The 15,187-nt window shown below is 48.2% G+C and overlaps 1 protein-coding gene across 2 annotated transcripts in view; it reads left to right on the plus strand.

Annotated features, from left to right (window-relative positions):
* The window catches only part of CNNM2 (cyclin and CBS domain divalent metal cation transport mediator 2), a 127,743-nt gene extending 113,189 nt beyond the window's left edge, over positions 1 to 14,554 (plus strand). Inside the window, exons 5-8 of one of the 2 annotated variants that reach the window (XM_010987133.3) lie at positions 853 to 946; positions 3,723 to 3,788; positions 7,461 to 7,645; positions 8,279 to 14,554. In XM_010987133.3, the coding sequence (XP_010985435.2) occupies positions 853 to 946; positions 3,723 to 3,788; positions 7,461 to 7,645; positions 8,279 to 8,488 (555 nt within the window). In that variant the 3' untranslated portion in view covers positions 8,489 to 14,554. The remainder of the gene's footprint in view (positions 1 to 852; positions 947 to 3,722; positions 3,789 to 7,460; positions 7,646 to 8,278) is intronic. The other variant, XM_031461668.2, reaches the window with a different exon arrangement.
* Positions 14,555 to 15,187: the final 633 nt, after the last annotated feature.

Raw genomic sequence — 15,187 nt, forward strand, 5'->3', positions numbered from 1 at the left:
AGGTACTCTCTTACTGGAGAGGCAGCAATTAGAGGAGAGATGAACAGCAGCCATCTGACCCTTGGCTTGGAAATCTATAATGCAGCTCACTTACGAGTATATCCCAGTAGCCCGGAAGATGCGTGCTGAGCACTGACCAGGAAGGGTCTGTGGTGAACCCTAGGCTACAGGGATGAATAAGGCGCAGTCAGTCTGCCCCAGAGGAACTGATAAGAGGGAAGGAGAAGTTGTGGTCAAGTTAGAGAAAGGAAAGAAAAGGGAGAACCTTCGGAGAGGGTTTTGTCCTGTCGGAAGGAGACTTTCTTAAGATGCCTTTTTGAGAGAAGAGGAGGTACCACCATTGGCCAGCGAGATGTGTGCTCAGTTGGTCAGGACCTATGCTAGTGAGATCAGAGTGAGTTCTGCCCCTGGGAGCCAGTTTAATCCTCTCTGTTCCATGGTCACAAACCGTGTTGACTCTTGACCTGACTCTGCTCAGACTCGGGCTCTTCTCGGGTGACCATCACCAAGCACTTCTCAGTGTTTGTCCCACGGATGGAGCAAGAACTCCATCTTTTTATTACCGGGAGGGCTCCTGAAGAATTCACGAACTGGGATGCTGGGACTCATAGAAATTAAACGTCACATTGCTGTCACCTCTGCCTTTCCAGCTAAATCCAGTTTTTCATATTTAAGATGAACTGACCCTCTCCTCTGTCTAAGTGGGAAAGATTATCTGAGGCTTTTGACCCCTTTGGGATTGTTGGGAAGGAAATTTAGACCACAATCTGAAGAAGGACCCAAATCTTACATAGAGTTGGCAAAGAGGTTTCATGTAATTGGACTGAAAACACTCCCTTCTTCTTTTCCCAGGGGAAGGTGGAAGTGGAAGCTGGGAAAGAAGGTATGAAGTTTGAAGCCAGTGCTTTTTCATACTATGGTGTAATGGCCCTTACAGCCTCTCCAGGTGAGTTTCCTTCTTGGCCTCTGGGCAGGGCCGTGTCTCAGGAAATAATGCCCTGCTGTCATCTTTCTCTTTGTGCCTGCCAGCTTACCCTATTTAAAACTTTTATTGAAATATATCATGTATACAAAAATTACTGCTCAAATCATGTGTACCTCCATGAATGTTCAGAGTTTGTAGTTTAGACAGGAGATCAGGAGACAGGACATCAGAAACCCCCACCAGTGCACTCCTTTTAGTCACTATCTCTCAAACGTAGCCACCATCTTCACTTCTCAGCATAGACTGGTTTTGCCTATTTTGGGACTTTATTTAAACGGAATTATACAGGATGTAGTACATTGAGCCTGGCTTCTCAACACCCAGTGTTGTCCTTGTCACATTCAACAGTCCTGCTGTGTGTGCTTTTACTTAGTTTCTTCTCATTGCTATACAGTGTTCTGTGCATTCATCCTTTTCATTGCTGATGGACACCAGGGTAATTTCCCGTTGGGGGTTCCTATGAATTGTGTGGCTGTGAACACTGTACATGTCTTTTGGTGAAGACATTTCTGCTGAGTGTGTATGTAGGAGCGAGATTGCAGGGTCAGCCTTAGTAGCTGCTGCCCAAATGTTTTCCAGAGTGGCTGTGCCTGGGCGGATGAGGGTTCCAGGTGTTCCTCAGCCACCTCATGATACTGTCGAATCTTTTCGATGTTAACTATTCTGGACATTTTTTTAATTTGCATTTTTTCTGAGGTTGATTGAGGTTGTTAACGTATACCCATTGCCTATAGCCAACTCTTCTTAACTAGAGAGCTGGCCGGTTGAGTCAGGCAACTAAAGGTGAGGGTGCCACAGGCTAAGTGCTCTGAGCACAAGATGGCAGCAAACACGGGTACCTGGCTCACCTTTGGGATGGGACTTCAAGGGTCCTTCTTGACATTGCTGGCTTTGCTGCATAAATGTGTTCTCGCTACCTCACCCTGGCTGAACAGGGCAGACAGGTAAACAAAGGGGCTGGAGTACCACCTTGTGGCCAAAACACCGAATGACATGCTGTGCTAGGAAATAACTGTTAAAAACCTCAAACTTAAAAATAGCCCATCCTGAAAGAATGCTGGCACTTCTGAAACCTGGTTTTAAAAGGGGAGGGGACACCTCCAGACAGGTCTGGTTCATGATGTTGGACCTTATCTATGCGCCACATAATTTCTCAGGCACCTAAAGATGTGAGAGTTAGAAAGCCAGAGAAATGTCAAAAATTCCTGTCACATTTCTAAGCCTCCCGTACCCCAGATGCAGCTTCTCATTATTCTGGTGCAGGTTTTTGAGTCAATAGACCAGTGTCCCCATTGTCAAGTCCTGACCAACTCCCAGTGTAACTCCCTTACTTAGTAAGTGTCTGCTGTAAACTTGAAGGTTAGCTTATCTTTTCACTACTGGTGAGGGGACAGGAAGATTCTTAACTAGGTCAGGAAGACTGGGTGACAGCCTCAGTTCCATCATTGATGGGTGACCTGACTTTGAGAAAGGCCCTTGGCTTCTTCATTATTAAAAGGGTCTAAGATTACCTCCTGTGATTGTTAGAAGAATAGACTGCGATGACACTCACACGAGTGCTTTGTAACCTTCACGGCCCCAGAAGAAATGTTTGTGTAACACAGGTAGGGGTTGAGATTGTGACCATTGCTCAGCAACCAACCTTAAATTAGCCCCAGATTAGCAGAACTGGATTTATAAGGTGGTTTTGAAAAGAAAGCTGGAGGAGTAGAGTTGCATGTTATTGATTGCTAGTTCTTGAAACCTGAATATTAGCCTAGTTCGTATTGAGCTGTGGATTCATATAAGGGTAAATCCCATTCAGAAAAGGAATTGAAGAGCGGGCCTTCCACGTGGAAAGTGTGTGGGGCTTCTGTGGCCTTCCCCAGTCTGGAAATGCTAGGAAGGGAGGGAGTTTCATTAGTAGCATCTTACTATAGAGCATGGTGTTTTACTTGACTTTACAATCAGGATTCAGGATTTTGTATATTCATTGAGAGATGCAGTTAGTACAGTAATCTCAAGATAATATTTCTATGTGTGAATGCTGATTGCCTAGAAAGATCCTACAGTAATTAGTCATCAAGCCCTGCCCATTTATGCCAATTATGCCTCAATTTAAAAAAAAAAAAGAAACCCTATCCAGAACATATGACTCCTGCCTGGCAGGGTGTGTTGACCGACTTTTCAGTCAGGTGGAGGCGATGTTGAGGATGGCTTCGGTCTGCCATTCCCAGGAAGTCTGTGTATGATGTGCTTTAGTTCCCTTCCACTAACACTTTGAATTGCTTCAGAATACTTTGGAATTTCAAAGCATCAGGTCAAAAGTTAGTCAGTCTTCATTAAGAATGGAAATGATTTGTGTAATTAATTGCTTGCCATGGACAGGGACGCTGCGTCTGGGTCCCGCTCTTGGGGCAGTTGATTAATCGAGCTCCCCTCGGTGTGGCTGGCTGGGATTGACATTCTTAAGAGCACGTTTTGAGCTATAAACCCCAATTGGGTATTAGTGGCTTAAGAGATTTCTGGTTTAGTAAAGAAGCACGTGAGTTGGATTTCTCCTGATTTCTGCCTCCCTGTATTCTTCCTGGAAAGTAGAGTGTGTTCTTTTTGTCTGTATCATATCATACAGGCTTCTGCATTTCTAGAATTGAATGCTCACATTGGGAGAACAGGTATCCACTCCTGTCCCCTGATTACAGAGATCTCCTTTCTTGCTTTTTGATGCGGTCTCACCCTGTTTTTCTCCATTTTTCAGTTCCTTTGTCCCTGTCTCGTACCTTTGTTGTCAGCAGAACAGAGTTGTTAGCAGCAGGTTCTCCAGGTAATTCTGCATGTTTCCTTTTCATAATTCTTCTGATTGCCTCCCCTGACCCCGCCAAAGCCCGGCTGGCCAGGTCTGCTCCCTTTATTTGGTCAAGGCCGCTTTCAGCTTTTCTTTGAGCTCTAGAACTCCATGTTTCTATGACTTAACGATGAGCTGTCCAGGAAGGCATAAGCCCCCCACAGATGGAAAGGGCCTGGGAGACGGAAGGGCATCTTGGAAGATGAACAGTGATGACCCTGGAAGGGGACACAGGTCCTCGGTGTTCCTGTTGTCCCACCCACACTGCTGACCTTGGATTTTCTGGCTAGCAAAAGAGGGCTGCCCCCCGATACTTTCTGTGATCTCAGCAAAGTCATGAGGCCCCAGGGGCCTCAAAACCTGAGGATACCTCTCCAGAATACACTCAGCCAAAAGCCTGAAGGGCTCTGAACTTTTCTTGGTACCCCATCTGCGGAGGCCCCAGCATCCCTGTTCCGTTGGTCCTTTTCCTGGCATCCGTGTGAACGAGGCGCACGTATTTCTGCCCTCTGTCAGGCAGGTGGCCCTGCTTCTCCTGTCTCCCTCTCTGTTTTGAAATTAGCACTGTGCACATTCCTAACCAGCTGCTGGTTACTGCCCTGCAGGAGCTTGGTCGTGCCTGACTCATATGTCCAGCTGCTAAAAAGAAAGGCAAAGGTTTAATCTCTCTTTAATTAAAATTGCTGGGCTTCCCTATTTGGTAGTACAACTTTTCTGTATTTATTTGGTTCCATACAGCTTATATTTTTAAATCTGGCTGATGAAATGTGCATTTATTTCATAATCCAGTTTCAGCAAAACTCTAACATCCTGATACTTGGTAAAGGAAGCAATACTTAGAAGCTAATATTCCCTTAGATCTCTGCTCTTAAAAAACATGGGGTGTTTGGGCATATTGGGCGTAAGATACTATTCGTAGGACTATTTGAATCAGACCAGCTGACAGAGTATACACATAGATTCATACGTGTATGTATACACACACGTGATATGCACATGAATGTGTATGTACTTACATGTATGTTTGTATTTTTTCCTCCCCATTTTATTTGCTGGCATCTGTTACCTATTTAAAATGTCATTGATGATGTAGAGTGACTTTTGAGTGAAGATCATGGAAATCTCATTTGTGTTTTACTTTTTTTTTTTTTTGGAGAACTTAGAGATTTCTTAGCTCTGCCCACTCCATTCTGATCCAGTAATAGGAAAATATGTTTTGTGGTTCCAGGTCTTTAGGGATGCTGGCATTATAATCACATGATAACTAATAAATGGGAGTTGAACTAGACCAGTGAATTCCAGCCTGGTGGTTCCAAGGGAGGAGGCTAGGAATGTTCCTTTGTTGTATCTTTCTAGCTCACTAGCAAAAGAAAGGATTCCTAGGTAGAATGAATAAGCCAAGACAAAAAGCAGGAAGAAAATAATTCTGAGAAGGCCTAAGAGGAATTAAAATTGAAAGTTTTTTTCATATTTCATAATTACTTCAAATTTATGTAAATTTGGCAACAAAACATGACCTGAAGTCGAGGGTGGCCACTTCACGCCTTTGCTCTCTTCGGTGTGAACACTCAAGTGTCTCCCTGCCTGCCGGTGAAAGGCCGGTCATGCTGGGCTCCCGTCAGGTTGCAGAAGACATCCTGGAAGACAGGGTCTGCTTCTCCGGCTGTGACACCAGGCAGTGGGTTCCTGGCAACGGAGAGGGTTCATCTCACAAAAAAACAGGGCAGTGGGTTGAGAGGAAGCTGACAGCGAGTCTAGATACCTTGGGAGACCAGAGAATTTGCCCTGTAATCCTCTTCAGGAGGAAATAACAGGAGACTGAGAAGTCCCGCGCATAGGGTCTGGTCAATAAGCAAAGGACCCTTTAAATGTTTTGTTTTTATAACCTTAAATTGTAACACGCAGAAGTAAATGACCATTTCAGAAGCACCTGTAGATTTGGGGCTAAAGCCCAGGGATACTGTGGGATGCCTTGCTTCAAAGAGCTGTTTCATCCGCCATCAGCCAGCGTGAAGTTATCACAAGCACAGAGAAGCTTGATCCTGAGGGTAGGCACACAGCGGAGAGGTTGGGGATGGCGCTCATGGAGAAGAGTACAGCAATGTTACCGAGGCTCAGTTATCAGGCACTTATCTGATCTCATTTTGAATCTTCATCAGACCTTATGAGGCAGGTACTGTTATCCGCCTTTCACAGATAGGGAATCTGAGGCTTAGCAAAGCTGGGTCAGAGTTCTGTCCTGCTAAAGAGAAAAGCATCTGATAAATTATCAATTTGCCTTGTTCTCATGGATAAGTGGAGGCAACAAGAGGATCTGCCGCCGAGTGTAATTTTGACGAACTATGGAGAATTTCATGACACGAAAATTGTAGAGAAAATGGTGACATGAAAATTTAAGGAGAAATTGAACTCATCATATGGGGTTCCTTGGGGACTTGCCATGTTTTGGCAAGTGTTTTGTTCTACATGTCGTATCCTAAGAGGGATGTTTGCTGGATGGAATCTCAGATGGTGGTCAGATGGGGTCGGGGGGGGGAAGAAACATGTGAAGAATGGTTGAGTTATTCAGCCTGGAGAACTATCTTTAGACTTCTGACGGCTATTCCAAGTAGCTGAGGAATAAAAGTTACTTGGTGGAGCTCCATCGAGTGGAGGGGAGATTGTCATTTGGGGAAGCGGATTTTGATGAACGTGATGAGAGATTTCCCAGTGGTTGAAGGGTGGGACCAGCTGAGAGCCAGTCAGGGACACATTGCAGAGAGGAGCCAACCATCGGGGGGAAAACTGGTCCCCTGTGATCCTGGGGCATTGTGGGACAGTGTACAATTCAGGAGCTGTCCAGTGTGGGCTCCCAGTTGATATTTGTGCAATAGGTTTGATCAGAAGAGCAAAGATGGAAGATGCCTTGACGGGGGAGATGGGTTTTATTTTTAATGGAATTTATTAGAAGCTGTAGTGAACTTGCCTGTGAGAGCAGCAGCACTTAGACTCATCTGAATTTCCTTCCACTTTGTTTTAATGAAAGGGTACTGCCGGGCTCACTGAAGGGAACCTAATCAAACCTTCTAGGGTTTGGTGTCTTCCAGCGTTCTTGAAACCCTGTGATGTCCTCGGGCTGCCTGCCGGGGGTGCTTTTGGGGTCAGAGGCAAAGATAACAGGTTTGGCTGGGAGGTACGGTATGAGCAGACAGAACTGTTTGGATGACTTTAGAACACATCTTGATTTGTGAACATTCTCAAGAGTCCTTTATTTGCTTCTGGCAAAATAGTGAACTGCTGCCTTCGCAGGCCTGGTTTTGTGTCCAGTAACTTCAGTGTCTCAGGCTCGCCTCCCCAGTCTGTGCTGCTGACGTAGCACGGCCGCGGGGTCTGCGCCGCCTCGGGGAGACCAGGGAGGCCTGGGTCTGTCCACACTGCCGGCCGGGTAGCTGAGCTAAGGAACCGTGTCTGAGGGGCGGCCGTGAACGTGCTCTCCGGGGCCCTGCAGGCGAGCACCCGCCCCATTGAGGCGTCTGGTATAAGTTGATTGCGCTTGTCTGTTCGTTATTACCTTCTTATTTGGAAAATAAAGAACTGACTTTAAGTTATATCTACCTCACTTAAAAGGTGGTTGGGTTTTGTTTTTTTTTTTTTTTCCTTCCTCCTTTCCAGGTGAAAACAAGTCACCTCCTCGCCCGTGTGGCTTGAATCACTCGGACTCTCTCAGTCGCAGTGACCGGATTGACGCGATAACACCAACGCTGGGGAGCAGCAATAATCAGCTCAACTCTTCGTTCCTCCAAGTCTATATCCCTGACTACTCAGTGCGAGCCCTCTCTGATCTCCAGTTCGTTAAGGTAAGAGGCGAGGGCGGCCTGGCCTGGCCTGGCAGGTGGCGGTCAGCTTCCGCAGTGAGCGTTGGGAGCTTTCCCTTGGTCGTTTGGCGGGTGCCCTGCCTCCAGCTTCTGTGCCCAAGACTCAGGCTGGGAAAAGCATGGATCTCCTTGGCTCTGTCCAATGAGCTGCCACATCCCAAGTGGCTTTTTCAGGGAATGAGAGCTGGAGACGGTGAGAAAAAGTAAACCTTCCCAGCCAGTCTTCACGGGCTTGTGGCTCTGAAAGACTTGCTGAGATGGGGTGGGAAGAATCCTCCGCTAGTCCCTGCCCTGGAAACGGGGTTCTTCGTCTGAAATAAAGACGGCTTCTGGGGAACAAACCAGCTTCAGCTGATGGAAGACTATGTCCGTTTTCTAAGTCTCTGTGAAATTTTGAGACATTTGAAAACAACTTCTATCTGTAGAAACTGACTTTTTCACCAGAGTCAACCTGAACTTTAAAAAAGTGGCTCAGTTATAAGGATGATTTTCTCCTAGAGCAACTGCCAGGGGCCTCTGGGGGGATTTAAGGTGTCATAATACCAGGTGGAAACCAGTGGGCCTAACAATTAAGCATTCTCTCGGTTTGTTTTCTCTACCATCTCCTGGCCCCAGATCTCAAGACAGCAATACCAAAATGCCTTGATGGCATCCCGGATGGACAAAACTCCTCAGTCTTCAGACAGTGAAAACACTAAAATTGAATTGACTCTTACGGAGCTGCATGACGGGTTGCCAGACGAGACGGCCAACCTGCTTAACGAACAGAACTGTGTGACGCACAGCAAGGCCAACCACAGCCTGCACAGCGAAGGCGCCATCTAGGCCGCCCGCCCGCCCCCATGCCCTGGCCCCGGCGTCTGACTGTGAGCCCCGTTGGGGTGAGCTTGTGTGCCACGCTGCATCCTGCAACATCCTGAGACCAAAGACTTTGTCCCCTTCCTGGAAGCAGCAGAGGAGGCTGGGGAGGGCAGGAGTCGTGAGACACACAGCTGGGGCATGGCATTCGAGATTGTGGAGAGGAACTCCTTCCGCCCAAATAGAATCATGTTTATTTTTTCAGCTGTACCTTTTACCATTATTCACTCTCCTCCTCCCTCGATTTGCATGAAGTTGAAAATTGTCGCGATTTTTTTTCGAGAGATTGTGTTTTTAAAAAGTGTCTTTGGCAGAGTTTTAAGTGATTCTGTCAAAACTCTGCTGTGACCCCATGATGTGACCTTAAGAGGATGGACTTGCCCCTCCAGGGGCCTTCCTTGGGCCCCCCAGGGAGAGCGCACCCTTCCTCTGTGCCCCAGTGGGTGTCGATGTTGAACTTGAAGGATGAATGAAAACTGCGTTGACACAGACCTGCCGGCACTGCAGTTGGGGCCCGCGCAGGGACCCGCAGTCGTCTCTCTGAGCTCAGTGTTGTTTTAAGTTAATGTCTAACGGTGTCTCTTTCTCTCAGAAAGGTTTAATGTTTGCTTGGAATGTGATTTTGCTCCCACTCTAAGGAATTTTTATCACCAAAATGAATGTTAACGAATTTTAAACCGATGGTTTATCATTGGCAAGAGGCAAGGTGACTTCACCCCGACGTTCCTACAGCCGGGGCTCTTCCCCGCCCCAGCGCCCCAGCTTGCAGAACGCCGCCCCCTGCCTCCCCGTCCTTGCTCTTGTTAACCCAAGATGCTGCTACACAGATGCCAAATGGAAATCTTCCACAGGGCTTTTGAGTAAACTGGTGGTGTGGAGTCCATGCTCCTCCCCTTCCTGCTGGGACGTGTGTCATTGTCAGAAAAGGAGTTGGACCTTCCAGCTGTGCTCTGTGCCGAGAAGGCATTCCTAGACCCATGTATTTAAAGGAGGGAACTCTGGGGGCTGCCAACCCCTGCCATTCCTTCCAGGGAGCCGACTGTCCCTCTTCCTCTCTGTCTTTGGGCCCATGGGGACCTCTGTGCCTCCTGCCTCAGATGCGGCCCACACCACAGAGGCTGCCTGTACAGCCAGGGTCAGATCGGCCCCAAACAGGGATTCAGAAACCAAATGTGTGTTGTGGCCATTTCATGTGTGTCTCCGTCTTATTTTAATACCAAATTCATCACGTGTAGTGAAATTTATGTCAGGAGGTATTTGAGTGATTGTGTTATTAACTATCTTACCTATGTTTTAAGTGTTAACCCAAGGGATGTGTGCATTTTTTCGGCAACATTGAACACTGAAATGAATTCCTACTGACTACACTTCCCACGTAGAGCTATTAGTCCACGCTGCATCCAGTCACTAGGCAAGAAGATAGCTTTTCCTCCAGTGGGTCTCACTGAACGAAGAGAAGCCCCGGGGCTAAGCGGCAGTTTTCTTCTCCCTCCTCCAGGTAGGACTGTGCACCCCAGCTCGGCTCTAGGGGTGGGAGCTGCGGTTGAGGAATAACCAGCACCACGCTGGGCTTGCCTCCCGGTGAGTAGCTTGCTGGCTCCAGTGTCAGATGCATGCCTGGCGCAGTGCGTCCTCTGGGATTCAGTCCTGGAGTGGCTTCTTTGGAAGATGTCACGCCCCTTAGCAAGGGAAGCACTGGCCTCCCCTGGCAGAAGTCACAGGGTGCCCCCTAAGAGGGCAGAGTGGCCTGCTGCTGGCACTCAAGTTGGCCACCGTGGGATGGCACTCCCCCCATGTAGCTTGATGTGGGGACCCCTTGTGATCATCCCCTTTTATAAACGGATCTGTCCAAGTGTAAAGGTCCCACTTCCTTAAGCGTTTAGCTGAGCACAGCGCCAGTGTGACGAGACACAGGAACTGGGACTGTGTGTAAGGGGCGCAGAAATGACAGGGAGTTGCCTGTAATGAAATGAAACTTGGGCTTTGCTGGGGAGGAGGCTTCTGCCCCAACCACCACAGCATGCTTGGGGCCGGCCTGCACTGGCCGTCCCTGTGGTCTGGTGGGGGCTGGCTGCCAGCCCTGGCTCCTCTGGCCTCCAGGATCTTTGCCTGTCTGACTCCCATGGCCAATCTGTTTCTCCACACAGCCCCCTTCTGATGCGGCTACTGGAGGGAGCCCCGGAGTCAGCGTTACTGTGTTGGGTCTTTTTCAGAGCCCCACTGCTCCTTTATGAATCCTAAAGCTCTGTTGAGAGGATCCCAGCTGCTGGCTTCTCGACTTCAGGGGGAAAGAAAACTTTTTAATACTGTCTTACCTGCTCAGTGTGTGGCTTTTTGAAAAGACCTCTGTATAAAGGATGTGGCAGGGGGCTCGGTAGCAGGGCTCCCCAAGGATGAAATTTTAGCCGCCCAAGTTCATATTTATTTTCTATAAACAACTCTTTACCTTTGATTATTCACACTGTTTTATAACAACAGGAAATCCAAAATATATTGTCCGGTCCCTGAAAGAATACAGGTTAACATTTGGCTGCAGTTAACATCTGTTTTGGGGGAAGCTGCAGACTCTTCAGATGATAAGTTAGCTCAACATCTGAGCAACAGATTCCTCTTCTGGGCCCCACTTGCCCTCTGGAAACTAATTCCAGGCTGTTGAGGGAGAAACACTGGCTCATTGCTTCTGTGGGGCAGCAGGAGAAGGATTTTGGCTTAGAAGGTCTATGCAGTTTGTGTCTATAAAGTAAATGGGAGCATGGCAGAGGAAGGCCATCAGATAGCTGAGCCTGATGTGCAGTGGCCAGTCCTCAGCACCACTGGTGGGTTGTCCTCTCCTGGGGCTGCTGGCTTTGTAAGCATGGATGGGAGTGGGCTGTGGAGCAGATGCAGGGCCTCGTCAGACCCAGGGACTCCCTCCTGTTCAGTGGCCTCCGTTGCCTCAACTGCGAGACGAGGGAGGGCCTCCTCCTGCCCCTAAGCAGTGGCTGCGGCATCCCAAAGGTTCCTCCTAGGACTGGATTCCCAGGATCTCAACATTCCCAGGACAGTCTGTGTTCTCTTTGTAAGGAGAGGCATTTTTCCTACCGCTTTAGAGGTTCCTTCCCTTAAGATTTGTGCATGGATATTGGGGTGTTAACTCAGTTAAGCCTTGCTCCTTACCTAATTTGAATTGGAAAGAGCACCCCATTTAACTCTTTCCCTTCCCTCCTCACCTCACTTCTGGAAGAGAGCTCAGTGCCCATGCTGACATAGCTGTCTTCCCCAAGTGGGAGGGGCAGGCATCTTGCCATTTTCTAATGTTATTTCAAAGAATTTTGGTGCAGGTGTTGAATGCAGAACTTCACACTAACATGGAACATTAACTGTGACTGTATTTACCTGTGCTGTTCCCAGTACCGTACGACTAAAGGACCAGCTTTTCCAAGTAGAATTGCATTTTCCTTAGGAAATGAAGCAACAGGAATTTAGGCTAAGCAGGGACCATGAACTTCTGCCCTCGAATTCCCTCAGGTTGAGGAGCAGACCTAAGTAGGCCCTGGCTGGTTGAGACTGGGTCCTGGCTGGACAAACACAAAAACAAAACCCAACTCTGTCGTCTTCTGAAAACCAGCCAGGGATCTGTGGCCATCTTTCCTGGGCTAGGGGACCGCGATTCCTCCAGTGCTCCCCAGAGCTGGTCACGGGCAGAGGACCCACCTGGACCAGCCCAGGAAGGTGCTTACCTCGTTTCCCTGGGGTTCTAAGCAAGAGGCCACCAGGGAGGGTTGGCTCGGTGCACGTCCCACAGCACAAAGCCCCCAGTGGCGGGAGAGCGGGAGCAACTCCCCTCTTAGCTTCGATCCCAGACTGGTTTTCTCTGTGGAGTATTGAGGGCGCTGAGGCTGAGCTGGTGGTCCAGCTTCTGCGGCGCCAGTGCTCACTTTTTACTGAAGACACAGGCTCCTGTCTTGGGTCAGGTATGGTTCTATGCTGGCCTCTGGACTGGTGGTGCTTCTATCCAGCAAGGGCATTTGGGTGGGTTGTAGGTTCACCCAGAAGTAGGAGGGATTTAGAGAGTTCAATATGAAAGTGATTTGGGGATTCAGAAACTTTTCTGACCTAAATGTATCAACGAGCAACCTACTCAGTGGATTTTTATACCTCAGGGCCATTTGCAAATCTCTATCTTTCCACGCGTCTTCTGTATTGGAGCGGGCTGATAGGAGTGATGAGTTCAGAGGGTTCCGGGATGCTGTTCATTTGCCTCCCTTTGAGGGTGTGTGGGGCACCCGAAGCTTGCCCGGGGCTGTGGCAGTGGGCCTCCCGTCCTCCTGCAGCCCGTGCAGGCGTTCCTCCTGCAGTGAGTACGCACCTGCTGCTTTTCCTTCTCTTTGTCCAGACAGGCCAGAGTCCCTGGTCAGCCCTAAGAACAGGGTGAAGATGGCAGTTCAGAGCAGCTGTGGAGCTTGGAGCAGCTTTGCTCCCACCATCTTGGGCTGGGGACTTTTTTTTGCTTTTCAGACCTTTGTGGTTGGCTCGGCTCGAGTTAGCTTTCTGTGTGCGCTAGAGCCAATGACATCATCTCACTAGAAGTCTTTTATATGAGGCTGTACTTGAAACAACATGGAAACAAAGGTTCTAGTGGCAAGAGAGTAAGTTCTAGAAGTTTGTGTGCCAAGGTTTTTATGTACACAGATCCGACAGATACTGTAAGACTTAAGCAAGCACGCATTTTCCACTTTTAGTATCCACTGGGTGTTAAACATGAACCAGTTAGAAGAATGACTGGGAGTACTGTCTTGCCTCACTTGGCAGGGTATCTTCTGGTATTTGCCCACAACATGAATTCACTCAGGAAGTGATTCTTTTGGGGCCAGATTCCTTTTCAGTCTCACCCTGGAGAGAACTATCAAATGGACCTGGGTGCCTGCCCTTTTGGTTGGAGGCGCAGGCCCCTTCGCTATAAACAGCTGGTCTCAGGCTCCCAGAGCAGAAGGGAGAGGGGAAGAGTAAGGCCTCGGGACTTCTCGTTCCCCAGAGAACCCCAGCCTCGCTCCTGGTTCATCACTCCCCATGTCTGAAGTCTACTGTGAAGGTGGAGTGTATCGGTCCATTGACTTTTCTTGTTTCTGGAGTCCTTTCGATCCACAAGTGTATATGCTTTATTTTATATTATTATTTATTATGTACATATGCCTCTACTGTTAGCACATCATCTGTGACTGCGATGAGATCTGTTCTGGAGCCCCTCATCCATGGAGCCTGGGTTCTGTTGTCTTTTAAAGTGGGTGAGAAGGAGTGGTTTTGTTTCTATTTTTGTCTTAAACAGGCTGCTGCTCTTATGTTGATCCTAGTGTCCTGGCCCCTTTTATTGGGCCCACCTCTATTCCTGACGGCCAGTGTTTGGGATGGAGATGGAGGCAGCTCTCCTGCTTCATAACAGGGCCTCTCAAGTACCTCGGTGAAATACTTTAGAGGTGGTTTCCTGTGACTGGGTCTGTTCTCTAGGTAATGGTACAGCGTGGCTGTGAGGCCAGAGCCTCCTTCCTCACTCCCACACCCCCAAGCCAGGTTGGTACCCTGGCCCCACAACAGTGATGGTCTCTAATTCCCACCTTGGATTGCAGAATCCATCTCTCTGGACCATGGAAGCTGCCTGCCCATCTGGGCTTCTAATATGCCTTTTCTTGGTTTTGAGGCCCAATGCCAACATTGCCTTGGCCCTCAAATAAGACCCTGCTTTGTGTCTGATTTCCATCCTCCTTAGCCTTTACTCACTGTATCATAGTGTACATTTCATGCTTTGCCAACAGTGAAGTTTTCTGAACACAGTATTCAGAGCTGTGTACATAAACCTAAAAAGCGCAAAGGACATGTATAGGTTTCATGAGCTGATTGTCATGATGAATGCGTTTTATAATTCAAATGACGTTGTAGATTTACAATCTCTCCTATTTATTTTGTATCAATTTATTTGTAAATTTTGTGATTGTTTTCAAAGGTTTTTGTTCATTTCTATTATTCTATTTAGATAAATGATGATTTCTGTTCACCCTTCTAGCGGATGTGTGTGTTCCCTCTCTCCCCTGTCAACTGTTCAACACCAGCCTTGGTCCCCTGACTGGTGGGAAAACTGGGATTGGCTGTTGGCATGGCAACACAGCAGGGCATTGCCTTTGGCCATACACCACCAAGTCTTATGTTCAAAGAGAAGTGGTTGCTAGAACAGAGCCTCCAACTTCCAGCCTGGTACAGGCAGTTCCAGGGATGTGTTCTTCTCAAGGATTGTAATCTGTCCCCCATCAGTTCATTTTAGATAAAGATCCTGGGGGTGTCCACTCAAACTGCCCCAGACATTTGCTGCTCAGTCACACATATTTCAGCTGGCAAATATCTAAGCTGTTTTTTCCTAGGCAAGATCGAAGGCCTCATTTAAGCCTCTCAGTTGGCTCTTGAAGATGAAAATGGCTCTGTAGGTCCTTCTCTGCGATGGGAAGCCTAGGAGAAAGTTGCGGCAGGCACAGATGGTCCACCCTGAAGTTAAGGACACCGGGCCTAAGTGTGGTGAGTCATGTTCAGATGCTCTTCAGGATTCAGTGAGCCTCCCACGTCCCCTAATAAGCCACGTCCTCTTCTGTCGCCACTACTTCTCCAGTTCTTTGCTCCTTCTCACCCTCCTGACTCATGTGA

Source organism: Camelus dromedarius, chromosome 8, assembly GCF_036321535.1.
Source record: "Camelus dromedarius isolate mCamDro1 chromosome 8, mCamDro1.pat, whole genome shotgun sequence".
NCBI lineage: Eukaryota > Metazoa > Chordata > Mammalia > Artiodactyla > Camelidae > Camelus > Camelus dromedarius.